Source organism: Vipera ursinii (genome assembly GCF_947247035.1).
Source record: "Vipera ursinii genome assembly, chromosome: 7".
Taxonomy (NCBI): domain Eukaryota; kingdom Metazoa; phylum Chordata; class Lepidosauria; order Squamata; family Viperidae; genus Vipera; species Vipera ursinii.
Window position 1 is genome coordinate 53,842,504 of NC_139521.1, and position 27,610 is coordinate 53,870,113.

Sequence of the window (27,610 nt, forward strand, 5' to 3'; positions counted from 1 at the left end):
CAACAAGCAGGAGTGTCAAGTCCAGGAAAACCCCCAGATTGCACACTAGATCTGTCTGAGATAGTCCAACCCCATCCAGTCTAAAAAGATGTTAAAAGTCTGGAATGGGAAGCTCCACACACTCAAAGCCACTCAGTCTTACCAGGCTTCAGCTGAAGTCTGTTCCCCCCCATCTAGACTCCCACAGCCTCCAGGCACTGCAAAAGGCAAATGACAACATCACTTGTGTCAGCTGGGATCGAGATGTAAACTTGAGTATCATCCCATAGTAGCGAATGAGCTTACCCAGCAGCTTCATGTAGATGTTAAAAAGCAGTGGAGACAACAAAGCCTTATAGCACACCACAAAGGAGCAGCCATGCACTGAACTTTCACTCCCTATCAAACCAATTAGGACCAGCCTTGGAGAAAGGAACCCAGTCAGCTCAAGAGGCTGCCCCCAGCCCAATATCACAACCAGCCCAAAATGATGCCATGCTCAATTATACTGAAAGTCACTGAGAAGTCAAGGAGAGCAAGGATGGATGCTCATCCCACTCTCTCCAAGAAATTATTCACAAGTGCAACCAATGTTGATCTGTCCTATAATCATGCCTGAAACCAAACTGGAAGAGATCTAAATAATCTCTTTCAATCAGGATGCTCTGAAGCTGCTAAGCAACTATCTTCTCTATCATCTTCCCTAAGAAGAGAAGGTGGGAGACTGAACGGAAATTGTCCAGACATGTGGGATCAAAAGATGGGGGGGGGGTTTGAGGAGGAAGATGAACCAGGGCCTCCTCAAAAGATCCTGGAAGTATCCCCTCCTGCAGTGATGAATTTATCACTGCCTGAATCTACCTGGCTATCACCATTCTGTAGGCTTTCATCAGCCAGGAGGGACTGGGATCTAATTGACAGGTGATTGCACTGACAGCACTGAGGACCTTGTCCACATCATTAAGTCCAACAGGATCAAACTTTACAACCTTTCCCGAGGCATCATGCATGAACCTACACCAGACATGGGTTCCAACTGGGAACGAATCTGAGCAACTTTGTCCATCAGGTGTTTCACAAATTTCTCTGCACAACCCTGAAGGTCCCAGGAGGGACCCAGGTGATCCTGAACAGAGCTACCAGGTGACACTCTGCCGATGTAATAAGCGCAGGGAAACAATCACTGCTATTTCTGCCATGAGGTAGATCTTAATATCAGCTTTAATTGTATCTTGTCGGCTTCATCCCTTAGTCCTTTTCAGAACATGCAGCTCCTCTGTCACCGATAGGGAGCATTGGGAGCAATGGGTCAATAGAAGCCACACAGGCGCAATTCTATCCAAAGCTTCGGACACCTTTTTGTTCCAGGACATGATCAGAGCTTTGGCAGGACCATTACAGCAAAGCCCTGAGATATCCCAGTTCCAACCCATTCAGGTCCACTAGTTGCCAGGGGCAGATGCTCAAATGGGTCTTGCCACCCTGAGGATGGGAGCAGCATAGGAGAACCTCAGAGACAGCAGGGCATGATCTGACCATGACAGAAAGAGCTCACTCCCAGTGCCAACAGACAGCAGACACTCAGGTTTTGGGGTTTGGCTGCTGCTGGTGAATGCTAGGTCAGTCAAGAATAAAGATCTCCTTGTCCAAGAAGTTATTGGCAAGGAGCAAGTCAACCTGGCATACATCACCAAGGCCTGGCTGACTCCAAAAAGTGGGGGGTTCCCCTCTTAAAGATGTGCTCAGCCAGTTTTAGAGTTTGGCACCAGCTAAGGCCCCAGGCTGGGGTGATGGGGAGCAATGGTCATCTGAGAATCTCTCTTGGCCTTTTGACTAATGGACAGATAGCTAGAAAAATGAGCTTTGTTTATGTATATGACCACTACAGAGAGATTATTATATGCTCAACATTATCCATTAACAGAGGAATGTTCAGTGAAGATGACAGAATTTGCAGAGATGACTAAATTGACTTCCTTGGTCAAAGAAAAGACATCTACATTTATGGCTGTCTAGAAGTCCTTTATAAACTTTTTGCATAAAACAGAAAAAAAGGTACTTGTGATTTGTGGTTTTGATAATTAGAAGATTACAAAAAATGAGAGCTATTTTAGTAACCATAAAGTAAGAGATATCTTTGTAATACATAAATTTGCTGCAACAAAAATTGGAAGCTTCTGTTCCTTTTTTCTGCACTTGTTTTCTTTCTCTGATTTTTTTCTTTATTCTGCATTAGTTTTTGCTATTTTTATCTTCTCTTTAAAACTTTTAATAAAATTTATGCAAAAAAGTGTAGTTCTTCAACATTTACCTAGTTATCTCTTTGTTGCCATGTAGTGATGGGTAGATTGATAAATTTAAAAATTAATAATTTTTTGAGAAATTTTGTGGAAAGAAAATTCCAGAGCTAAGCATCTCTTTCAGGCACATGAAAAATTTTTTTGTTGAATTCTGGCTCCAAAAACCTTTGAACAGTAGGTGCAACTGAGCAACACAAAGCCAGAACATTACTACTTTGTAATTAAAAGAGATCAATTCTTCATAATTTCCTATTATCCTGTTGTGTATATTCTCAACAGACCAACATAAATATAGATGCTTTCTCATTTAAAAGAGCCTTGGTGGAGTAGTGGGCTAATGCCTCCTTAAGTAACACCAGCTGCCTGCAATTAGTGCAGGTTCGCATCCCACCAGGCTCAAGGTTGACTCAGCCTTCCATCCTTCCGAGGTAGGTAAAATGAGGACCCAGATTGTTGGGGGCAATTAAGCTGACTTTGTAATAATGCCGCTTGGGGGGGTGGGTGTGAAAGCCCTAATAAGCAGGCATATACATAGAATGAAGGCTACTGCTAAGTTTGTAAGCCGCCCTGAGTCTTCGGAGAAGGGCGGGATATAAATGGAATTAAAATAAAATAAAATAAATAAATAAATAAAACTAATACTAATATCAGACAGGAATTTACAAAGATCACACAACCAGATCAGTCAGATGCTGTTTAGCAAATATATACATGCACAGGGCCTGCTGAGGAGATGGGGAACACAACTAAAATTTTTATTTTGACTGCAGGTCTATCAAAAAGACCTAAATATAATTAAGAAAGATTAGAGTCATATAATTTCATAATAGTGGAATGGCATTTTAAACACATTTCAACATAAGCACCAAACAAAGGGTTAAAAACAATCTGGCTTCCAATTTACCAGCTATTAATCTTATGCTTCAAACTTTGGCTGAAACAGACATGCACTCTGTGACAGATTTGGTGAACAAAATGAAGAATCAGAAAATGAATTAACATGGTTTATTTAGCATAAGACAGGATTTGTATTCACTGTAATTTGTTGAGCAAAGAAGAGTCAAAAAGACAAGTAAAATAATCACCTCTTGTTTTATCAGCATCGGGTTTGTTTTTCCTCCGTTTGGTTTTTTTTTCTGTACCCAGATTTCAAAAGGAATAAAAAGAACGAACCAGAACTAAAATATGAATAAGCCACAATTCAGGATTCAGGCATAATATAAAGCCATAAATAAAATAAGTCAGGCTTAGTGAACCAAGTCCAAATTTTACTGTTGTTAAAAATGTATGAATTTTGAAGGAAAATAGCTAAACAAATCAGTGTTTAGTATGTGTTAGCCAGAGAAGAAAATGAGAGGGGAAACAAAAAGCGAAGAAATCAAGATAGGCAGCCTACACTTTAAGCCTTCAGTTATGCAACAGATTGGTAGAGACAGAGGCAGACACAAATGAAAAAGCAAAATCACTTACCACTGGCTACCGGTTAGCACTCTGCTTACCACCAGTGTTCAAGGAAATGCAACATGAAATTTGCATTAAAATGCAGATTAAAGAAGAGATGCTGTTATACATAGAGCCCTAGTTATAGCGGTATAGCTATAGCTTTGATTCCAGTATAGCTGGAATAAAATGGTTAACATAGCGTACACTCATCTCTAATCTTTTGCAAGCATTTCTGATGAATGAATCTTTTGTTACGTAAACAAAGATTCCTTTAGTATTGAAAAGTTTCAAGTCCTTGCTTCATTGTGCTCCTATATTCTGTGGAAGCAATTAAAGCATGCAGATAAGCCAGAGTACTTTACAACCATGCAGACTTCTCTTTTTAAAACTAAATTAGTTATACAATATGCAGTGCAAGATACTCGACAAAGTTCTCAGACTGCACAGTGTCAGGGTAGTCAGCTTTATTCCTCTTAGGGTGGGAACCACAGCCATATTGTTGGACTCAACCACAGCCATGATTTGATTACCAACAACAGAAAAATGTGGAACAGGCACATATAATTGATCCCAGCAGTTGGTAGGAAAAACAAAAACAGCTATTATTTTAATGTTATCAGACAAATTACAGAGAAATCTATATGTTAATTGCAAATTTGAATCTTCCAAATAGTTCATACATAAAGGAATTGACTCGTGCCCATATGTTGGCTACAATATGTTACTGCATTAAAACTTATAAACATCTACCATTTTTTTAATAGTTATGGATTATGCATTATATTCAGTAAGCCAAAATTTCACATTTTGTCATTAGGTTTTATGGCTATGACTGCAAACCTGTGGAATCTTACATAAGAGTGATCTGCACTGAATTCAGTGGGATTATATTGAGCATAGGTGTAAATAGTTTTTTAAACTTACTGTAAGAAAATGTAACTTTTCACAAATCATTCCAAAAGATTTCTATAGTTGGAACTGTTTAGATATAATATATTTAACTGTGAAAACTAATTGTTTTTACTAATTTGACTCACTGTTTCACCCTGAGCCAAAACAGAATAAAAATACAAACAAAATACTCACATACTTTTTAGTTCTTCCCAATGTTTCTATCACAATTTCTACCTTACATTAACCAAGAGTTCCAGGTAATCTTATCTACTATAATTTTATCCATTTAGTATAAAGTTATTTCTGATGGTAGTCAAAGCTTTTCCTTTCTAATAAAGAGCTTCTTATTCATCCAGAGTTAATGAAAATATTGTTCTTAGGTCAAATTAATGACAGGAGGATGGGCAAGATATTCCTACTTTAAAATATAAGAAATTTATTTCACATCAGAAAAAACTAGAAAATATAGCAGAATTCACTGGTAGATCTCAGATGATAAATAGGTCAGAAAAGATTTCTGATTTTCAGTTTTTCTATAATAATCACTGGTTCTATCCTAAATTATACAGCTGAAATAAATAACATAAATGAAACCCAAAGGAAATAATCCAGAATGGATTTATACATAGAGAGCAAGAAAAAGTTAAAGCACATGGTTCAGTCATATTTCTGAGCTCAGATGTCATTAATTAATGTTGTGTTTTTGCATAGGCTTATGGTTACTGTGCATTACAATTGTTAACAAGAAAATAATTTAAAAAAGATTTTCCAAACCCGAAGTCTGTCTTTGATATAAAAGAACTCATGAATTAGTTTCCCTACTTTTTCAGCACTGAAGCCTCTCTAACCACCTGAAAGCTGATTTTCCAAAACAATGTGAGATGTGACATGAAAACATGGAAGTTTCAGGGGGAATTCCTGGAAATTGTGGTATCTCCCAATTCTGAATAAAAAATTTTTCCAGGCATATAAGCAACTTTTTGAATCAATCCAGAGTTAAAAAACTAAAACAGAATAAAAGTGGTTTGAATACTGAAGTTGGAAAGTTTTCTCTATGGTCATTGTCCAGAAGGAATTTAAAACTTAATTTCCCACTTTCAAAAATCTCTTGGACCACACCAGCTCTCAAAAATTATATAACCCTTTGTCTGACAAACTATAGGATTTTAATCCTTTTATTTTTAGTGAAAAGCTGTACAAATGTTTACAAAAAGATAATCTTGCCTTAGATTTTTAATTATAAAGATACAATACTGAAGGAAACAGAATGGGAAAGAGAAGAAAAACTTAAATTTAATGCAATGATTCTTAAAATATTTTCTCAATAATGAGCTAAATGCATTTTATTATATAAAATCCTGACAGGCATTTCATATATTATTGATATATAGAGTATATTTCTGCTTATTTTGTAGGCTTTTGACCAATACTGAATTAGAGGGCTAACTGTTTGTCACCCCAAACAATGCCGGAATAACATGTACTGTCCCCCCTGCCAACCTCTTATCCTGTCTCTTCTGTGCCGTTTCTGAATCACTGCTGACTGATACTGTGCCACTCTTCATAGGAAAGTTTATTGCTTTTTTCCTCTTGCTCCGATACTGGTTCCGTTACCTGTTAATGAGGAAAACATCCAAAAAGCAGGACTAGAGTGGGCCCGGTTTCACTCATTCAGTTTATCTATCCCTTCTCCCACATCTCATTTTAGCATCTTCCAAGCTAAAATAAAGATATGGCAAGACAATAGGGCAGAAATATATCCAGAAAGAACACTTAAGTCCTGCCTTGTTTGTGCAAGTAAGTCCCAAGTTCTAAGAAGCTGGAAAATTGAAATTGACTAGCTATTGGTAAAGAATCAAAAAGTGAACTTGGGAAGTAAACTGGCAATTCAGTAACAAAAGTCTGATTCAACATCCCACCTTGTTTTCTGGAAGCTGAAATGAGTGGAACTGCTCTATTTTAAGGTAAAGATAGAGTTTAGAAAACAAAGTGGAATACCCCATATAAACTTATTTTCCCCAGATAAAATGATAAGTCTATCCTCCTTTCCTGGAAGCCTGGAAATAGTTTCAAAAGCAATAGAAGCAGTCAATAGATATGAAAGGAACTCAAAAAACAAAAGTACAAATGCTGGAAGAAAATAGTCAGTGTGATGGCATTCCCACCATTCCCAGGATTTGGCAAAGTACATCTGTAATCTCATTGTTTGGTTCAGGTAGACAATGACTCAGAGTGGTTCACAATGAAAGAGTTTATTCAATACACATAAGTCAACTGACAACTGTCAAATGTTTCAAGCTTTTATACTAGAACTGTTTAAACTGTAACCAATCATCAATCGCTATTTTCCCGCTTCTTTACAACTTTAACCAATAGTTACACCAGAATCTCCCGCTTCAAAGAACCTTCTTTGCAACCTGCTATTTACATGTTTGCAACTATCTACAGACACAACACCCCTTACCCCCCAGTTGTTGTTATTTATTGACATAGTCTCTTAAGTATTTGGGTGGCCTATGGATATCTTGATGGATATCTATTGCTTTGGATACCTAAGTCATCGCTATCAGATTGTCTGCTTGGCTGGCTTACACTGGTGGATCTGGACTCTTGAATAATTGGCTCAGATGCTTCTCTGCTAACAAGTTGTGATTGTTGTTGTGTTTGATGTTGATGTTCAGCTAATGCGGGCCTGCTCAAAGGGGGCAGCTCCCAGTCAATTTGACTGTGTTGTTGTTGGTTAGCTGTGGACGGACTGGTTTGAATTTCTGCTTCCCCACTAACTGGCAGGTTGTTATCAATAAGCCATGATGCAATGTTCCCCCCGTGTATACTTTGATCCCCATCAACTGGCATGCTACCAATAGTTCTCTTCCTTAGCTGATCTATATGTCTTTTGCTAACCCTATTCCCTTCCCCCTCAATAGTGTAAAACAAAGGTCCCATTATCTCAGTGACCACCCCTGGGACCCATTTGTCCCCTTGTGCATAATTCCTGGCCCAGACTAGGTCCCCAATTTTGAATGATCTGTTTGGAATGTCCGGTTCAGCACTTGATGGTAGTCTGTCAGGATGTAACCTGTCCAGTTTGGTGGTTAATCTTTTTCCCCACCTCATTTCTGCTGGGCTTTTTCCGGTAGCCGTGCAAGGGGTCGTATGTTGGGTCAGCAAGAATTCTGCCAGTCTTTGGTGCCAATCGCCACGGATGATTCTCTTTAATGCGTCCTTGGTGGTTCTCACGTTGCGTTCAGCCAAGCCGTTGGTGGACGGGTGGAAGGGTGCTGATGTCGTGTGTCTAATCAAGTTGGCCCTGAGGAAATCCTGGAATTCAACAGAGGTGAATTGGGGCCCATTATCTGACACAATTACATCAGGTAACCCATGAGTGGCAAAGAGGCCCCTTAAGACTTGTATTGTTTTACCTGAAGTCATTGAACTGACGGGTACTACCTCTAGCCATCTAGAGAAACTGTCCACTACTACTAGAAAGGTTAACCCTTGGAAAGGTCCAGCAAAATCAATATGAATCCTAGACCAAGGATTCCTGGCCAACTCCCACTTATGAGTACGTGTGTGTTGCAGCTCAGGTCTAGAACGCTGACACAAATAACAATTAGAAACACATTCTTCAATGTCCTTGTCAAGTCCTGGCCACCATAAGTGACTTCTAGCCAATGCCTTCATACGTACTATTCCAGGGTGACCCTCATGTAGTTAGAATAAAATTGTAGATCTGTGGATTTCAGGAATGACAACACGGTTTCCCCACAGAACACATCCCAAATGGGATGATAGTTCATCCTTTCTTCTAAAATATGGAATGTACTTGGCATCCGGGTTAGTACTTGGCCACCCACTAAGGACCCAGGCCATAATTCTTTTTAGGATATGGTCTTTATTGGTTGCCTCAGCTATATCTTTAGCAGTTAAGGGGCATTCAGGAATGTCCTGTAAAGACATTATTTGTCCCACAGGAGCAGGGTCTTCCTCAGTGTTGTTTAATGGCAGTCTGCTAAGGGCGTCTGCATGTCCCATTTCCTTGCCTGGTCTGTGTTGAAGGGAAAATGAATATGCTGAGAGGAAAATTGACCACCTCAGCATTCTGGGCGACATTATTTGGGGTGTCTGTTTATCAGTGGTAAACAGTCCCAATAATGGTTTATGGTCAGTGAGTATGGTAAAGTTCCTACCATAAAGGTAATCATGGAACTTTTTTACTCCTGCCACGATTGCTAATGCTTCCCTATCAATCTGTGCATAATTCCGCTCTGCTTTAGTAAGCGTCCTGGAATAATATGCGATTGGCTTTTGAACACCATGACTGTCCAAGTGGCTGATAACAGCCCCCACACCATAAGGTGAAGCATCGCAAGCTAAATAAATTGGTTTATTCTCAATAAAATGGGTTACTGTTGATTGGCTAGAAAGAATATTTTTTAATGTTTGGAAACTAACTCTATGTTTGTCAAGCCACTGCCACGGGGTTTTTTTATCTAAAAGTCTATGAAGAGGTTCTGCTATGGCAGCTTTGTGTGGCACGAATGTGTGGTAAAAATTAACTAATCCAAGGAAGGCTTGTAATTCAGCCTTGTTTTTTGGTTCTGGTGCCAATTTAATTGCCTTGATTTTATCAGGGGTAGGATGAATTCCATTTTTGTCTATCCTAAATTCTAGAAATTCAGTGGACTTAACCCCAATACAACATTTTTCCTTTTTTAATTTAAGTCCAGCCCTCCTAAACCTTTCCAATACCTGTTCCAGACGCTCTGCTAATATTTCTTCATTTCTTCCAGCTATCAGAACATCATCAAAATAAGGGCATACACCAGGTATGCCCTTTAAGGTCCTCTCCATCACCTCTTGGAAGATGCCTGGAGCTGCTGCAATACCAAATTGCAGTCTGTGGACTCGGAACGCCCCCTTGTGGGTAACTATAGTTTGAGCTTCAGCAGCCTCTTCAGAAACAGTTAATTGCAAGTACGCCTGCGCCAAGTCTAACTTGGCAAATATGGCGCCGTCCTGTATCGTGGCGAGGACCTGCTTCACCGTCGGGACCGGGTAAGCGTGTTTTTTCAGTCCCAGGTTCAGGGTGGCTTTGTAGTCAGCGCAGATCCTCACATCCCCATTAGGTTTAAGGGGTGTGACGATCGGCGTTTCCCACAAACCACCCTCGACTGGTTCTAGGACGCCTTGGCCTACAAGCTTATCGAGCTCGGCCTCGATTTTTTTGCTTAAGGGCGAAAGGCACCCTTCGGGCCTTAAGCCGGATGGGTTTAACCGACGGATCCAAATTAAAATTAATTGGGGGCCCTTTATATTTACCTAAAGACCCATCGAATACGTCTGCGAATTCATCGCAGACTGATTCGAGGGTCTTATTTTTAATAACTGTGTTTATTCCCCCTATCCAAATGCCCAGGGCAGGAAACCAGTTAAGGCCTATCAAACTGGTCCTATGGCCTTCAGTAACTATTAAATCTAAAGCTCCCTTAAACCCCTTATATTTAACACTAAGGGTAATTTTCCCTTTAATTTTTATTGGGGTTTTTTGGAAGTCGGTCAATTGGATTTTGGTTGAACTAAGTGGAATTTTTCTGCCACTTATTTGTTCAATCTTTTTAAAAGTTTCACTAGATATTATGGACACTGAGGCCCCAGAATCTATTTTCATTTTGCAAGGAACCCCTTGCAATTGTACTATAATTTTTAATTTTCCTTCCGGAAAATTATTAATTTTTTCCTTCCTACTATGATTGACTCGCGCCACCTCCCCACGGTTCGGAAATTTAGCCCACGGTCTAGGGGTCTCTTTGCCACTATAGTAAGGGGTTACCTTACCTTCGGGCCAAACGTCGACTTCATGTAGGCGATTGTCGCGTGCACGACCCCTGCAAATGGCTTGAATGTGGCCGGTCTTCCCGCACAATCTGCATCTGGCGGTACGAAATCTGCAAGTTTCACGGGGATGATTGCCCCCGCAGCTGCCACATCGGTTGTCATTGTTGCGCGGTCTCGTTGCGGTGTCTCTCCATTGTCGTTGGGTCGCGGTTGCTTGTCGTTGCGGTGTTGAGGTTTGGAATCGGCGGTTCGGTTCAGGCCCGTCGCTTCGGGATGGTTTTGCCGCCATTTTCCCAAACCGTCTGGTGACTTCGGCGATGTCAGCTTCCCATTGTTGGTCCACCTCCCCACAGTCCACAAGGCCTTCTTGATTAATTTCGGCAGATGCAGCCATGCTATTACGGGGGGGGTCGCGATACCCGGTGGATTCATAAGTTAATAGTTCGTCCAGTACTTCTTGCAAATCGCCGGTGGGCTTGGCGATAATTCTATTTTGTAGATGCTCATCTCGCAAGCCAAGTACCACTCGGTCCCGGATTCTGATTTCCAAGTTGTCATACTTGCATCGTACTGCGGCTTCTCTGACTGCAGCAACGAATTTTTGGATCGATTCGCCCGGTCTCTGATTTCTTTTTTTGAAAATACGACGCCAAAAGAGTTTGGATCTCCTGTTAGCTTGGCTAACAGATCGGCATACGGAACGCTTGAGACCGGCTGTGGTTGACAAAGTCCTACAGCGATCCGATACACTGGTGTGCCACATATGGTCAGTAAAGCTGCCGCCTTTTTTCGGTCATCCGTTATCCCGTTAACAAGCAGGAACCCTTCGACCTGTCCTACATATTCTTCCCAGTACTCTGGGAAGCTTGGGTCGAATTCTTTCAAGGACCCGATTTGCGCCATTCAGAGGATTGTTGATTCCGCCGCGGCCGCTTGTGGTTGACTGTGACTTCTTTTCAAATTTGCCGCCTATGCGCAGCTGTTCCGCCGAACCTACTCTGGTCTGCCGTCTATCCCACCTTCGTCGCCAGTTGTTTGGTTCAGGTAGACAATGACTCAGAGTGGTTCACAATGAAAGAGTTTATTCAATACACATAAGTCAACTGACAACTGTCAAATGTTTCAAGCTTTTATACTAGAACTGTTTAAACTGTAACCAATCATCAATCGCTATTTTCCCGCTTATTTACAACTTTAACCAATAGTTGCACCAGAATCTCCCGCTTCAAAGAACCTTCTTTGCAACCTGCTATTTACATGTTTGCAACTATCTACAGACACAACACTCATCGTCAGCAAGTCAGCAAGCCTCATTTACAGGTATATAAGTAACGTATAACAACGTGTAAGATTTTACACATCTTGAAGCCGTGGTGAGCTGGTATCATCTTAAGAGGAAACAACTACTTTAAATCTGGTATACCTAATGATAACTTACAGGGAAAAGAGTGGCATTGTCAGAGCATGATTGTGTTGTGGTAAAGTGCAAGTGAGGTCATGGCAAGTCACCCACAACATGAACTGTTAAAAGATAATACATCTTGACACCCTTTTTTTTAAATCTTCACAGTTTCATTTGCACCTACACCTTCAAAAAAGAATAAAATCTTCAGCCACATTTATCACTCTAGAAATTTTTCCATTTGGTAATAGGATGCTCAATCAATAGTACCAGAGGCTCCTCACATGATACAGAGTTCAATAGAAGTTTCTTCTTAGAAGGCCGACAATCAAATAAAAAAGGGTAGATTTATTAGATTTAGATTTTATTAGATTTATATACCGCCCTTTCCGAAGGACTCAGGGCGGTTTACAGGGCATTTTAAAATCACACCAATATAAAATACAAAGTTAAAAGAGAATGGGTGAAGGCTGCGTTAAGGTACATATATGCAAAACAATTCTTTCCAATACTATCTTCTATAACACAACTTAAGCAAATGCCCATATTTATTTTCAAGAAAAGTTTAATAAGAAACTGAAGAATCTGATTAATACGATTAATCATAAAGCTAATCCAATTCAGGATAGAATAGAGTGATTATTTCTAATTCTACATTCGCTAGTCAATTCATCTCTTAAAGAGAGCCAGTTTAGTGGTGAAGGCATCAGTCTAGAAACTGAGAATGTGAATTCTGATCCCACCTTAGGCACAAAACCAATTAAGTGGGCCAGTCACTTTCTCTCAGTCTTAAGAAGCAGACAATAGCAAACCATTTCAGAAAACCTTGTCATGAAAACTGCAGGGACTTGTCTACAGAGTCATCGAATCAAAACTGAAAGCCCACATACACAAATTTTTTTTAAGGAGCATAACCAGTTCAAACCTTACCATCTAGCTTACTATCCAATTACTTTATGAATGATAGCTCTTATATTAATAGATTAGGCAGTAGCCAGGAAAATGCAGGGCAGTATTTCTTGAGTATATTCCATATAAGACATCAGTGTTCTGCAAACAGCCTGCGGAAATGTCATGTGAAAGTAATTGTGTACCTGGCCCAACTCTCTGCTACTTGTTATTATACATGTAAAGTTGTACAAATCTTTATCAAAGCAATTTGATTATCAGCCCAGTCAGCACTGTAGCACCTCAAGCAATATTACTCTGCTGTTATGTAAACTTCCCTACCTGTGCAGAAGTTTCATTCAAAGCAAAGGTTGAGATGATGCTGTTGAGTTGTTCTAATCAACAAGCAAGATAAATGTGTGCATCACTAGCCAACAAGCATTGGTGGGCGTGATCCCCTGGTTCAAGTCCATAGCCACTGGCTTCAACTTCAGCATGTAGCCTTCAAGTGCGCCTTACAATTACCAAGCATTCCAACTCCAAATACAGCGAATAAAGCCTCAATGCCAAGTTCACAGTTCTCACCTGCTAACACTTGGCAACCATAAGCTAGCTAAGCAAAAGCAAGACAATATTTCTATTTTCACTTTTGAGCAATGTTCTACCTTGGTTTGTTACTGGACAAAAACCACCTGACTTTGCTGTCTTTATTACTGTCATTCAGCCACCTGAAAAATTCACCATTCGAGGCAAGTGTGTCCTCCAAAAGAGGTTACATAGCCACACATTTTAGTTATTTTATGAAACAGGTATGTTAAAAAAGCAAAGAAAACAAATTTTGGAGTCTTATAATGTTGAAAGGCTTTAGAAAAATTTAATTGATTGTTCCCAAAAAGAATAACAAATCCTTTAAAATACAGTTTTAAAAATACTAGCTTCCAGTCAGGTCATTCAGCATGTTTACACAAGATGTTTGAACCAGTATAAAGAAACTATGGATAAATTATTCGCTGCCAAGCAACTGAAAAAAATTCAGATTATCCAGCAGCTTCTCTGGCAGCATTCCAACCATCTTTGTATTGGCTATCATTTCATGTTGTTTAATCAGTTCCAAAATTTTTATTTTAATTGAAGGTAGTCCAGTTTGGCTTAGAAACTTTATCCATAATATCTTTGCTCCAAGTATGATACATATACACATATCTTAAGTACCTACAAAGGTGGGAAGAAAAATTGGAAACAGGTAAAGAGAAAATGAAGCAACTAAAGATAAGTAGACTAGAAACTTGCCCGGGATACAATGTGAGGGAGAGTATTTGCATTAACTATGGTTTATTCTAAGTTCAAGATTTGTGCAGCATACTGAATATTAATATGATTTAAATCCCTTTAAACATATGCTATGAAGAGACGCGGTGGCTCAGTGGGTTAGGATGCTGAGCTTGTCGATCAGAAGGTCAGCAGTTTGGCGGGTCGAATCCTGAGTGCTACGTAACAGTGAGCGCCTGTTACTCGTCCCAGCTTCTGCCAACCTAGCAGTTCGAAAGCACGTAAAAATGCAAATAGGGACCACTCCGGTGGGAAGGTAACAGCGTTCCGTGCGCCTTTGGTGTCTAGTCATGCCGGCCACATGACCACGGAGACGTCCTCGGACAAGCACTGGCTCTTTGGCTTTGAAACGGAGATGAGCACCGGCCCCTAGAGTTGGAAACGACTAGCACGCATGTGCGAGGGGAACCTTTACCTTTACCTAAACATATGCTACAAAGATAACATAAAGCGTCTGGGTTAAAGAAACCCAAGGTCAATGACCGAATGAGCAAATATCTGTATTTCAGTTATTAACCAGCAAAATGATAATCATGTTATGTTCAAATAACTTCAGTTAAAAGGTGATGTGACAAAAGGAATAAAAATAATGGCAGACAAACACCAATTAAGGTTTATATGGGAAGCATATAAATTTAATAAAACTATTATTATCATGTAACTATAATTCAATAATCCACGCTTAAGCAAATAAAGCCATTCAGAAAGAGTCAGATATGAAAATCAGCTTTTTCCTCACTGAAAATCTTATATTTGATGACTTTCTCATAAACAGTAGAGTCAAGGTGGACTGTTGATTAATATATATAATTTATGGTACAGCTCAGAAAGCTAGAGTCAGTTTAGTCTAGGTAAAATAAGATTAAGGTATCAAACTATAAAGTAGAAGAGACTGTGACTTCTGGTCCTGCCTTAGGCATGAAAGCCAGCCAAGTAACTTTCCGTCAGTTACTCTCTCTCAGCCCAACCTACCTCACAGGGTTATTGTTGTGGGGGGAAAGGGAGAAAGAAGGAGTATTAGGTGTGTTCATTGCCTTGAATTATGTAGAAAAAAATTTAAAGATGAGATTAAAAATAATACGTTTGCATCTAAAAGTGATAAATGGTTTGTCTATTTGCTTCTCTATTATAGAACAGGCATGTGATTTGATACACATAAACTTTTAAAGTCAATTATGTTAAACATTAAAATTAATGCTAATTAATTAGTCTCCAACCTCCTAACAAACTAGATGATGAACCTATTTTTAATAAATAGGTAGACTTTTGATAATGTGTCACTAGAGCAAGTCTATAAGAGGACTTCACCAGATTATATTAGTTTAAGAAGCAAGCCAGTTAAGGCACAAGAGGGGGAAATGCAGACAAATAGCATATTATATTACTAGGTATGAATTGCAGAGGTATGGATTTGAATATACTATACGATCCAGAGTTCTATCTGAAATTTGCTGCATGCTGCATTAGTAAAATGAAAAACCCATTGCACATGGAAAAATATATGCAGTATTCAAATGCAGATCTTTACCAGCAATTTAGAATGATAAAGTTGAAAAATTACTAATTATATAAACTGTCTCTCTTGTAAATTTTATGAAACTGAAATAGACACCAACCAACCAAGATCTTTAAACTCAGTTTTATACTTCATTATATTTTATTTCACAAGTCCTGAGACTGAAAAACAAACTCAGAATAAATTTTATTCAGTTTTCTTCTTACTAAAAATAAACTAGGAGTGACTTTATTGGAAGTAGAGTCTTTCTAGCTGACTCTGAAACAAAAAAAGCAGAGAAATAAAAAATGACTAGAGTTATGATTTTGACCTTCCGTAGAGTTAAATGTTCGTTATTCAAGAAAATATCTGAACTTAATGTCTGTCTGAATTTCAAACCTTTGCAGTAAGTACATTGTCAATAGTTTATTGTCAGATAGCATACAGAATAACTGTATATTACAAATTTCACTGCAAATGTTTTTAAAAATGTTTTACATGAAAAATAAATACTTCAGTGAATCTAAAGTAAACAACTGCTGTGAATGCAGGAAGGGACAACACCCTAAGTATCTCTATTCATTTCCAGAATATTCCATATTTTAAATTAATCTAGATATAATAAGAAGTGGGAGTATGCTTTTGAAAATCTGAACTTGGAAGTAGTTTTGGTATATGAAGTGACATCAGACAGGTAAACAATGCTAGCAAGCCCTTATATGTACATATACATACAAAAGCGATTGCAGGACTCTCTGAAAGGTATATGTCTTTCAGTTTCATGTACTGCAAAAGAGTACAGAATGAAAATAATTAATTGGTAATTCCAAATGTGCATCACTTTGCATAATTGTTCCTTAACCAAAAGCATACAATTTGATTAAGATTTTTATATGACAGATACATTTTGATAAGTGTTAATATATAGTACAAGTATACATTGTTCTACATTTTTCAGAATTTGATGTAGCACATTTTTATGTTACCCTTATTGGGGGGGAGGGGAGAGAGAGAGAGAGAGAGAGAGAGAGAGAGAGGGAGGGAGAGAGAGAGAGAGAGAGAGAGAGAGATACTAAAGCCATGTGGTTCCTATTAGAATCCTAATAGTATTTTGCAAGGTTTTGCTCACTGCAGCAGACAAATTCATTTTAGATAATTTAATAGATGGCACTGGAAACCAAATTCATTATCTCTCAAATCACATTGCTAGACATTACCTTTATCCATGACACAGCTTATCAGTCTAAGAAAAAAGCCAAAAGGAAAGTAAGACAACAGAAGGGTAGGTTCAGCTCATAATTTAGATATAAAACAGAATCAAATTTAGAGGCAATACAAATTTATGTACAAAGAAAATGAATTGTACATATAAAATATCTGCAATCATAAAAATTAAAAACAAACCCCCTAAAAAGTTCAATGCTGATTTTTTAAAAAAATAAATAAAAGACTAAATGACACTGCATTAATAGATAATCTTTGAAATTATTGTGCTAAACTTTTTAGCACCATCACTGAAATCATTTTAGCTTCCTTTGCTGATATTGCAGCTCAAGCTACTTGCTAAATGACATCCCTCTCATTCTTCACATTATTTACTGATGACTGAATCCAGGCTGAGATGGAGCTAGTCTTACTCCCTTGTATTATAAATGTATGATAAAATACATTTCAGGTGAACTATAACATGTGCTCCTTTGCATTTTCCCAGTGTGGAACTGACTTTTGGGTGCTTCTTCCATTTTCATACAAAATCACAATTCTGAAATGCTCAAACTGCAGCACTATTCTGCTCTATACAGTGGAACTGCATTCTGTATCACTCGGTAACACACCATGGAATGTATCTCTGTATTATCACACAGAGCTTTATGACAATTAAATGTTATATTTTCCTTCCTTCCTTCCCAGGGTTATTTATTGAAACTGTACCCTCCGGCAAAACGGTGTCACTTTCAAAATAAGGCTTTTATACCTCAATAACATATAAATATTATGTAACATCACATTTGACATACATGCTATCAATATTTTGTTGCTGGGAAAAATGTACTAGAATGTTGTCTCTTTGCTTACTAGGGGAAAGCAGTAGTAATATGAATTATGTTTCCTGATGAGATAAATGGAACTTTTCATATGTCATCACTGAATGTGATATGGTATATATATAGTATCTGTTAAGTATTTTAGAATACCTTGCAAGGCCCAAATATGGGCCAAATTTTATTGCCTGTATCAGCCTAACCTAAGGGCATCCACAGGCTGTAGTCACAACTGTGACAACTCATTATTTCTGTAAATTTTTTGGATTGCTAACAAAGAATTAAAGGGAGACTGATATGGCCATTTCAAACTCATTTGTTCTCATCAGTCAGCCATACCCTTCCCAGAAGAACGAAGCTGAAGTCACCAGCCTGAGGATGACAGATGAGATTTTGTCGAAAGGTTGCCCTGATACCTCCAATTTTACGTGGGGAAAAACCCGAATGACCAAAGATCTACATACAAACACCCGCGAAAACCTCAGAAAACATATATGTGTGTGTGTGTGTGTGTGTGTCTGTGTGTCTGTGTATGTATATATGTATGTATATGTGTGTGTGTATATATACACACACATATACACATACATACATACACACACACACACACACACACATCCTGTATTTTGCATAATCTCTGAGCTAGGCAGCAAATGTGCATGAATGTTATATAGATAAATGATGTCATTTAGATGGAGGATGCAGCAATTGCTGTGTGGTATTGCTGTATGAAATTCTGTACCTACATATAGTAAGTACATCAGTCTCTGCAGAAAAATAAGTAATACTAAATAACCAGGCAACATGTTGTCTAGAGATCTTTGCATACTGTTTAAATGGGGACATGTTCTGTATTGTAATAATGCAGATATGCTTGTATGACAGGGTGTTCCTGTGCACATGACATTTATAGGTTTTACTAGGGTAAAACTTCTCTATACTATTCATCTACAGCAAACAACATGGAATTTTCTCTCTCCTTAGTATAGGGTAGCATGAAGGCTAGAACACTCATTTGATATGACTGAAGGGCAGGGCATTAATTATTATGAAATTTGGCACAAAATGATGCCGAGAGGAATCTTAAGGAATTTTATATAAGCAGGGAGAGCTGAAACAGAAGATGGTCGTTTGACAGTTGATCTGTTGCAGAGTGCAACAGCACAAGGGAATAAGTGGTATCAACAAGCTTGTCTGATAACCTTGCGCGGCGAAGCGTTCAGTTCCTTCGCACTTGCGCGCACAAACCTGAATTGGTCATTCTCATTCCCCCGTGCAGCTGAAGAAAATGGACCTTTTTTCCCCCCTTAGCATTGGACTTGCCACCCGACATGGTCTCGTCCCAACCGCGCCTCCTTGCAACCCAATCCCCACCGATCGCAACGTAGCTTCTTCCAAGATGTAAATAAAAGCGGAACCCCGGAATGGGAAAGCGTGGATATTTACGCGGATTTGTGTATGCGTGTGAGTAAAGGGTGGGGTGGGTGTAGTAGTGCCTGCCACCCTCTGCCTCCGCGGGACCTACAGCGCGCACCCACCTGCCGAAGGCGTGTCTGGCTGGAATGGGGCGATGTCCCGCCTCCAGGAGGGCCAGGGGAGGAGGGGGAAGCCATCTTCCGTCCCTTGGCTGAGTCTCCGTTCCGACAGTCCGCTCCAGTCCTACGAAAGGGTCGCCTGGTGGCAAGTGCCAACAACCGCCGTCTAGTCCCTTAAAGCAGCGCTGAGCTCCTTTTGCCGGGCTTCTCTCTCTCAGTCTCTCTCACCTTCCTCAGTGACCCGTCGCCCTTCTTCCTTCCAGCCTCTGGCAAAAGAGACTCGGCACAGCCGTTCCAGAAAGCATGCCCGAATTCCCCACAACCGCTCGCCTCCGCCTGCGAGGAAGTGGACGGGGGTCCGAGGGTGGCGGTGCAAGCCGGGGCCGGGAAGCGCGGGAAGGGCACGCGACTGGTCAGGGAATGACCTTCCCCGGGAAAGTCTGAGGCGCAGCTGCCGCCGCCGCCGCAGCTGCTGCTTCCTTGCGCTCCGGCGGCGGACGCTGTGGCGCTCCTTCAGCGCCTGTGCTCAATCTGTTCCTCCGGGTCTTGGTGCGGCGGCGGCAGCAGCAGCAGCAGCTTCATCTGCGCGCGTGCGCGTGGGTTGACTGGGGAGAAGGAGAGGAGCGCTTTTCTCTCCCTCAACGACACGCGCGCGCGCGCGCGTTCACACATACGCGGAGCGAGAGGGAAAAGTTGGATCGGAAAAAAAGGGGAGGCTGCATTGGCGATGAGGTCATGGACAGCGCCTTGAAATACGGCCGGTGGCTGCCGCTGCTGCCGTGCCTTACCGGCTGGCGAAAAGCCAGGAGGAGAGGGTGAGGGCGTGGACACGGATATTAAGAATCCACCTACTTCACCCCCTAAATATAACGCTAGACAGCCGTATGGTACGCACCGGCGTTTCTGCTCAACGAATTGCAGGATTGTAGCCAGTCGGCACTCGCCACAAAGGCGGCAGAGGTGTGGTCGCGCAGGGTTAAGGTTTTGCTTCTGTGCTCGGCAGGACGGTCGTAGGAAAGCGAAAGAAAGGGGGATTGGCAGAGCAAGCCTATTCAGGTCACCTTAGTAATTCCCAATTCCTAGATTCTAGGTTAAAGCAGCCGGATTCCCCTAGTTGTCACTGTGGCCGAAGCTGAACGTGAAGCATGGTTCAAACTCTGCTAGGGAGCCTTCTTTGGCTCTGGGATTGCAGCCTAAAGCTAAGCAGGTTTTACATCACCCCAACTTATTTGGGGCTAAGCCCCTTTAGCTCCATAACCATCAGCAGGCAGGACAGGGTTGTGTGTTGTAATTTTTCAGCGTACTAGCAAAGGGGAACTTTCCTGATCCAAGATAATATATCTGTCTTTAAACAGGGTTTTAAGTGCCGTGTAAAATGTGATAGATGCGTGTTTATTTTGACAGCCTTTTCCCTTTATTTTGATGCAATGTTTTGTTGCTACGTTTATTTTATAATCTGTCTTGCATTCTAGATCAAAATAAAATAATGGATCACTGAAATCTCCCCGTTAGCAGTATAGTGGTCACCAATGGAAGCATTAAATAAATGCAGTATTTGTTCTTTTGAAGCAACAGGCACGATTTTGTAATCTTAGAGTAGTATATCTAATGGTTGGATGTTTTTTCTATATTGGAAAAGTGCAGGATCTTTTACATAGCCTCAGAATATGGGGTTTTAAAAAATGGGAACTAGCATCCCGAAGGAATAGCAAAATTCTTCTGGCTGGTTACCACCTTTTCCCTATGAACCTTGATTTTCAGATCCTTAGAAAAGTTTTTTCTTCATCCTGTCCTCTGTGGCAAAGCTGATGAAAACACAAAAAAATAAACCTTTTAATGGCTGTTCCTGCCAAAAGATAGAAACCTGGCTCCATATTTGAGGGCTTTCTGCCAGCAATCAAGGACATTTTATGACCAGACAAATAGATGTAAAAAAAAAGATCAACCATTAATTGATACAAGGTTGTTGACTGCTCTTTCCTTAAAATTTATTGATACATTAAAATGGAATTTTAATATATTTACTTTAATATAGGGAAATTGTTTTATAGACTACTGCCTCAAATGTCTCTCATTTTTCTGATTTAAATAAAAAGTACCTCCAGTTAAATCTGTTTAAAATTGAAACCTTAAAAGTGTAAAATGAAGGTAGGCAACAGGAAAGTGTTGGCTCTGCTTGGTTCAGCAAAAAAGGGTTCCCAGAATCACTTGGATCAAGATATTTTTAAAGATCACATCTAAAAAATTGATTCTAAAAAATCAATAGTCATTATAGTACTTTTGGTTATGTTGGGATGTAAATGGCTTCAGTTCCACAGACAGCTCACTTGATTCTTTTCTCTCTCTCTTATATTTCTCAATCAGAGCATATGTATATATTAATAATATACATATCACCCATCTATTAATCTATGTATCTGTCAGTTTCCTTAAAATTTTGGCAAAATTTGTCCACTAATATATACTTTTTGAAATAGTTTAAAATACAACTTGATTTGAACAACAGATCTTCTCAGGATCACATGATTCAAAGTCCAAATGTTTGTCATCTAGTTATTTGCGTTTCCATAGGAATTAAATGCTATTATCCATTTATAATTTCCTGTCTGCATTGCCGCTTAGTACTCCCTGTCATTTTTCTGGCTCCATCAATCCAGGTAGAGGTTTGCATGAAAAATTAACTTCCCTGACTTTAAAAATAGCAAGGTGCCAGTTCAGAATCAAGCTTAGCAGAAAAACTAATGTTTTTATCGTAACCCAGGGATCTAGAGTTTTCTTGATTCTTCCAAGTAAAACCTCCTGATTGGGCATACAGTCACCTTCAAGACTTTCAGATTATGGGTAGTTCTTAGGTAATTTAGGACTGGAATTTCCATCACTAAGCAATGCAATCATAAAGAGCAATGTCACATGACCATACTATTTAATAAAAACTTCTTGCAGTACCTAGTTACTGTAATTAAGAAAATCATGGGTCATTAAGAAAGATGACTTTCTGCTGGCTTCCCCATTTACTTTGCTTGTGGGCAACTGGCAGAAGTTGCAAATCACTATCATGTGACCATAGGATACTGCGACAGATGAAAATGTAGGCTGGCTGCCCGAATCACATCTGTGTGACCTTGTGGGTGCTGCAGCTGCTGGAATTTTGACATCCAGTTGTAAATACAGTTACAAGTTCATATCACTGAACTAGTGGTCATTAAATGAGGGACATCTGTACATCCAAAAGTTGTTGCAGAAAATTGTAGGAGAAACAATTATGTGTGGTATGCTGTGTTTTTTAATGGCCTGAAATAGTTGCTGTTGTGTTGCTATAAGTCAGCAAAAGGAGAAAAACAAGAAAGGAAGCTCACTTTTGTGACCACTGGCTGAAGGACAGGAGGCCCTTTGGGGAAATATTCTAGTTTAGAGTCCATTTGGGGAAAGAAATGTTTAAGGTCAAACTCTTCAATCTATATCTACCCAAGGAAAGACAAATAGTCTAAAGAGATCCTTGTAAACTGGTGATCAACAATGAAGAAACGTGGTTGACCCATTCTTGAGGCTGTTCTGTTTGCTTGCACCTGACAGTTCTAATCTTGAAGTACAGGTGTATTTTAAATACTTGAAATACAGGTGCAGTCTGATAAGTGGAACTGGCTGCTATCCAGGACTACTGTGGGGCAAATGTAGACCATGTCCCATACTGCCAGTCTAACCCAAAATTAGAAACAGGAGAGAAAAATAAGGACTATAAAAACTATTCTAGAAGGGAGTGGCAAAAGTGGGAAAGTAAAGTTGACATGCGTGTGTGGAGCATTTGTTGGTTCCCAGATTGCAGAGGGAGAAGAAAAGTCAACACATGGCTTCCCTAAAGGAAGAGATGCAAAATCCCAAAGATGGAATCTTCATCCAAGACCCAAGAGGGGAAGAAGAGAAATGGCTGGCTACAGACAGGGAGCTGGAGTCTTTGTTGAAACCCTAGTACTTTCTGGGAAAGGATGGAGCAGAAGACTCCTGAGAGAGATTTGTCTCCCAACGAAAAAATAGCAGATAGTGATCAGCTAAGAGGATTGATGGCTAGGAGATGAGTAGTACTGAGCACATGTAGGCTTAAATCCAGCATATTCCTTGCTTTTTACTCTGTTGGTAATTCCAGAAACTGGGAGAGAAAAATGAAGGTAGGAAGTTAAGCATTTGGAGAGTAAAAGGGGAATAATCTCCAAATACCCTATCAGCTGGAGATGGGAAGTTTCATAGGCACTGAATAAAATTTTGCTGGATACATTGGCACCATAAGTACTGGGTGAATTAATCCTCTGTTAGGATATGCAATAATTTTGTCATTAACATTCTCCAGTGTGGAGTAACCATTTACCCTTGCCAAATCAAATAGTCTATTTTCCAAAGCATTTTAAATTTGTCTGTTTTTCCCAATAAGTTATAATTTTGTTGCTTTTTAATCTTGTTTCCAGTAAAGGTTACTTGTTATAATGGTTTATTTTATTGTGCTTTTATTGCACATTGCACCATCAAGATGAAAAACAGGCTAACAAATTGTAAACAAATGAATAATATCCCAGTGTGCAATGCTTTGTCAAATTTGATTATTAGGAATGTTTACCAATATTTTGATGTAAATGTTATTCCAGATGTAGTAGGTTTTAGCCTACTTTGGATTACTCTAGTCGTTTTTTTTTCCTACAAGAGCTATAATTTCACACTCCAGTTGTTCTTTCTGAAGAAATGGCATTTAGGTTTTATATAACATATTTACTGTGAAATGTTACAACCATCCGTCCATAGAAACACTTGCATCATTACCATCTACTGCCAAATTATTTCATGCATAAAAGGTATTTACATAACACAGTTAATGTTTTCCTGATATTAACCATTTTTATTCCTTCATTTGCCTTTTCATCTCATAAAATAGGATTTTTCAATACCAATATACAGTACAATTCCCTTTGTGCCCTTTGCTTTAACTATATGTGGCAAGAATTCCTTGGGTGACTCTAGGTAATCGCTATAGCTCAGCACAATTTACTTCACAAAGATGAACTTACTGGAGGGATGGTGAGACATAAATATAATAAATGCAAATATCTTTTATAATAACATTTAGGATAAAATTCTATCTGCACACGTTCCACTGAATGAAGAGGGACTTAATTCTGAATCTCTATGCTGAATTATGCTGATAATATTGGGGTTTTTTTGTTTTTTTTAAGAAAGTCTTTCATCAAGGCTTCCCCATTACATCTAACAAGAGAACTTAGCTATAGGTCTGGGACAATGGTTTAAAAAATCAAAACACTAAAAGGAGAGATTCCTGTTATTTTGAAGATCTATATGAAGATTAATAGCATGATCCTGAGAAGCCCTAATTAGGAAGGAGTCCAACTGAGTTAGCCTCTGTAGAAAATGAGCCAAGAAATACAGGTTTAGTAATGGATGCTTTCTGGGCTCCTATTCTTTAAAGCGATGTTTCTCAATCTTGGCAACTTTAAGATGTGTGGACTTCAGGTCCCAAATTTCCCAGCCAGAATTCTGGGGAATTCTAAGAGTTGAACCGCCTGGGTGTTTTGGGGCCAGTCACTCTCTCTCAGCCCAATCCACCTCATGGGGAAAACAGATAGAGGAAGAAGTATTAGATATGTTTGCCACCCTATTTCTACTTATAAAAATAATTTGTGTGTGTCGCCAGGTTGGTGAAGAGTGGTATATAGGAATGCAATTTCAGCCATATCAACAACAAAAGCCAACCATAAGCAGGACATCACAGTAACTACAATTTATAGATACCTATTTCCATCTACATATGTTAATTTAATTCTGAACGTATATTGAAGATTTAATAAGGCAGAAAATAAAACAAATTTTGAAGGTAGTATAAACACTATTGGGAATAAGTTGCCTCTGCTTTTTTGTGTGAATAATGAAGTAATTCACTTTTTCTGATAAAATTTGTACCTTGCTGTTTTGAAATGTTTCTGAGACTAGGAATCTGCTCTTTTAACTAAATCACTGGATTATATACAGTCATTGATCAGAAAGTCTATTCCTACAATGATATATTATCATCCGCCCTGTGCGCTCCCACAGAGAGGGCCTCCTCAGGGTGCCACCAATCAGAGAATGTCGATTGGTGGCCCCCAGGGGGAGGTCCTTCTCTGTGGGCGCCCCGGAGCTATGGAATCGGTTGCCGGTTGAGCTCCGGATGGCGCCCGACCTGCACTCCTTCCGTCGCGATCTGAAGACACTCTTATTTGAACAAGCCAGCCTGGCCTGATGGGGGATGGGTTGGGTTTTTATTGTCATCTTTAATATATGCATTTACTGTCTTTAGTTGGGCATATGTTTAAAAATTTTTTTAACTTTTGTATTTTTTATATATCTGCCCTGTTCACCGCCCTGAGTCTTTCGGGAGAAGGGCGGTATATAAATAAAATTATTATTATTATTATTATTATTATTATTATTATTATTATTATTATTATTATTATTATTACCGTATTCCTCCTCTCTGATTAAAAACAACAAGTATCAAACAATCTCTGTTTGTGAATGTATAATTCCATCTTCAGACATGATGAAAATAAGTAATGGGTGGAATCCTTTGTGTTTTAAATGTCAGCTACTTAAGACTCTTCTCTAGTTTCTGATTCTATGCTTATCAATCATACAAGGAACACAATGAATTTGACATTAAATGCCCTATTAAAAAGTGGATACTAATTAAAGTGGGTATCTAAAATTAGCATAGTACAAAAATGTAAGGAAATTCTTATTATTTTCTATTTATTGCTTCTTGTATGCTACCTGTCATAAATATAAACATGAAGTGGGCTATCTATATCTTTAAAAGCATATAATACTCTGCCATATATCAAAATTATCTTTTGTAATTATCTTTCTCAAATATACTTTCTCAAATATACTCTTTCGACTACTGGCGTAAAAAGCTATCCAACCATTTTATTTGTTTCCTCTGAAATTATGTTAAATTTACATTAAAGCAAAATAGCCATTCCCAAATAAATTAGTGAGAGACAGTTCCCGTCATCTCCTTTGTAGGAAGCTTAAGGAAAACTGATTTCAAAAACAAAGATAGGGAGATGATAGACATAAAATAAGCTCAGGAAAAAATATGTTCATGGGCAAGTCAAAGACTATGAGAAAAAAGAGATATGTATCAAACTCCTAGTAAGAGAAAACAAGATTTTTACAAAGATTTTTAGAATCAGATTTATTGAAAGAGAAAAGATTACAAAAATGCCAATGACTAGGTATTTTTCATTTTTAAAACCTAGTTCTTGTTGCTAGGCCAAAACTTTCTTAATTCTCTTGTTCTTGCTCTTGCTAACTATCCTTAAAATGTGTAGAAGAAATGTCTATTTTCCTGATAAAGGAAAAATGTACAGATGTTAATTTTTTTCCCAACCCACAATTCTTTTTTTAAGTTCTGAGAAATCCATATCATGCTTACATCTCTTCATGCTCCCATAAAAGACCTACAATCTCACCCAAACAGCTTAGCTGATTGATTTTAAAGTTAATGGATAACCTAACCTAACAGATTTTATGATTTAAATTGGATAGTGTTGGAATAAAGTGGGAAAATATTCTAATCCATGTGCAACTATTGACAATTTAAGATTGAATCGTAGGTTGGAGATAAGAGCATGAGAACAGGAAAGGTTGTCTATGTAAAGCATGATTTGTCTATGGAGAAATGGAAGTATAGACTTTCTAAAATTACTTTTTAGAAGCAATTCAGATGAGTCTGGCACAATTAAATAACATATTCTGGGGGGGAAAAGCTCAGCATTCCTGTCATATATACATCCCACTTTGTGACTCTAAAAAGTTGACATGATAGACTGAAAGGTCAATAAAGTCCAAATCTTATTCTGGGGAAATAGATTTTAAGCTAAGACTGGATTGATATCTATTAGGATAACATAAAAGTTCCTTGTAAGGGAACTAATATTAAAGACCGTGGTAAATGTCACAAAATACAGGAGATTTACTTCTGAGTACCTCTTAGGCTGCTTGGTTGAAATCCTGGTCCCCTAAGGTTCCGAAACGTGTGTTTGAAAATATTTCCCAAAGGTCATGAGAAATAATTCATATCTACAAACTATCCTGTCATAGGTAGTATATGAGTAGATGGGTATGCCACTGTAAAAGTCAAAGTATACATATCTGGATTGGAGCCAGAAAAAAAGATTTTCTTCCTTGTCCACAAGAAAGAGGATAGAATGCTCTTTTACGCAAATTCTCTTTGTGTATTTCTTGCAATTGAATGAAACTGCTCCAGAGGACTGGCAGAAAATTTGTGCGAGATGACTAACGGGCCATAGGTAAAGGTAAAGTTTCCCCCGCACATGTGTGCTAGTCATTTCCAACTCTAGGGGCCGGTGCTCATCTCCGTTTCAAAGCCAAAGAGCCAGCGCTTGTCCGAGGACGTCTCCGTG

At 39.0% G+C, this 27,610-nt stretch overlaps 1 protein-coding gene across 1 annotated transcript in view; it reads right to left on the reverse strand.

Annotated features, from left to right (window-relative positions):
• ANK2 (ankyrin 2) overlaps window positions 1–19,771 on the reverse strand; it is a 334,365-nt gene extending 314,594 nt beyond the window's left edge. The window contains exon 1 of the mRNA XM_083367958.1: window positions 19,149–19,771. Within this exon, the coding sequence (XP_083224084.1) occupies window positions 19,149–19,223 (75 nt within the window). The 5' untranslated portion in view covers window positions 19,224–19,771. The remainder of the gene's footprint in view (window positions 1–19,148) is intronic.
• Between the last annotated feature and the right edge of the window lie 7,839 nt (window positions 19,772–27,610).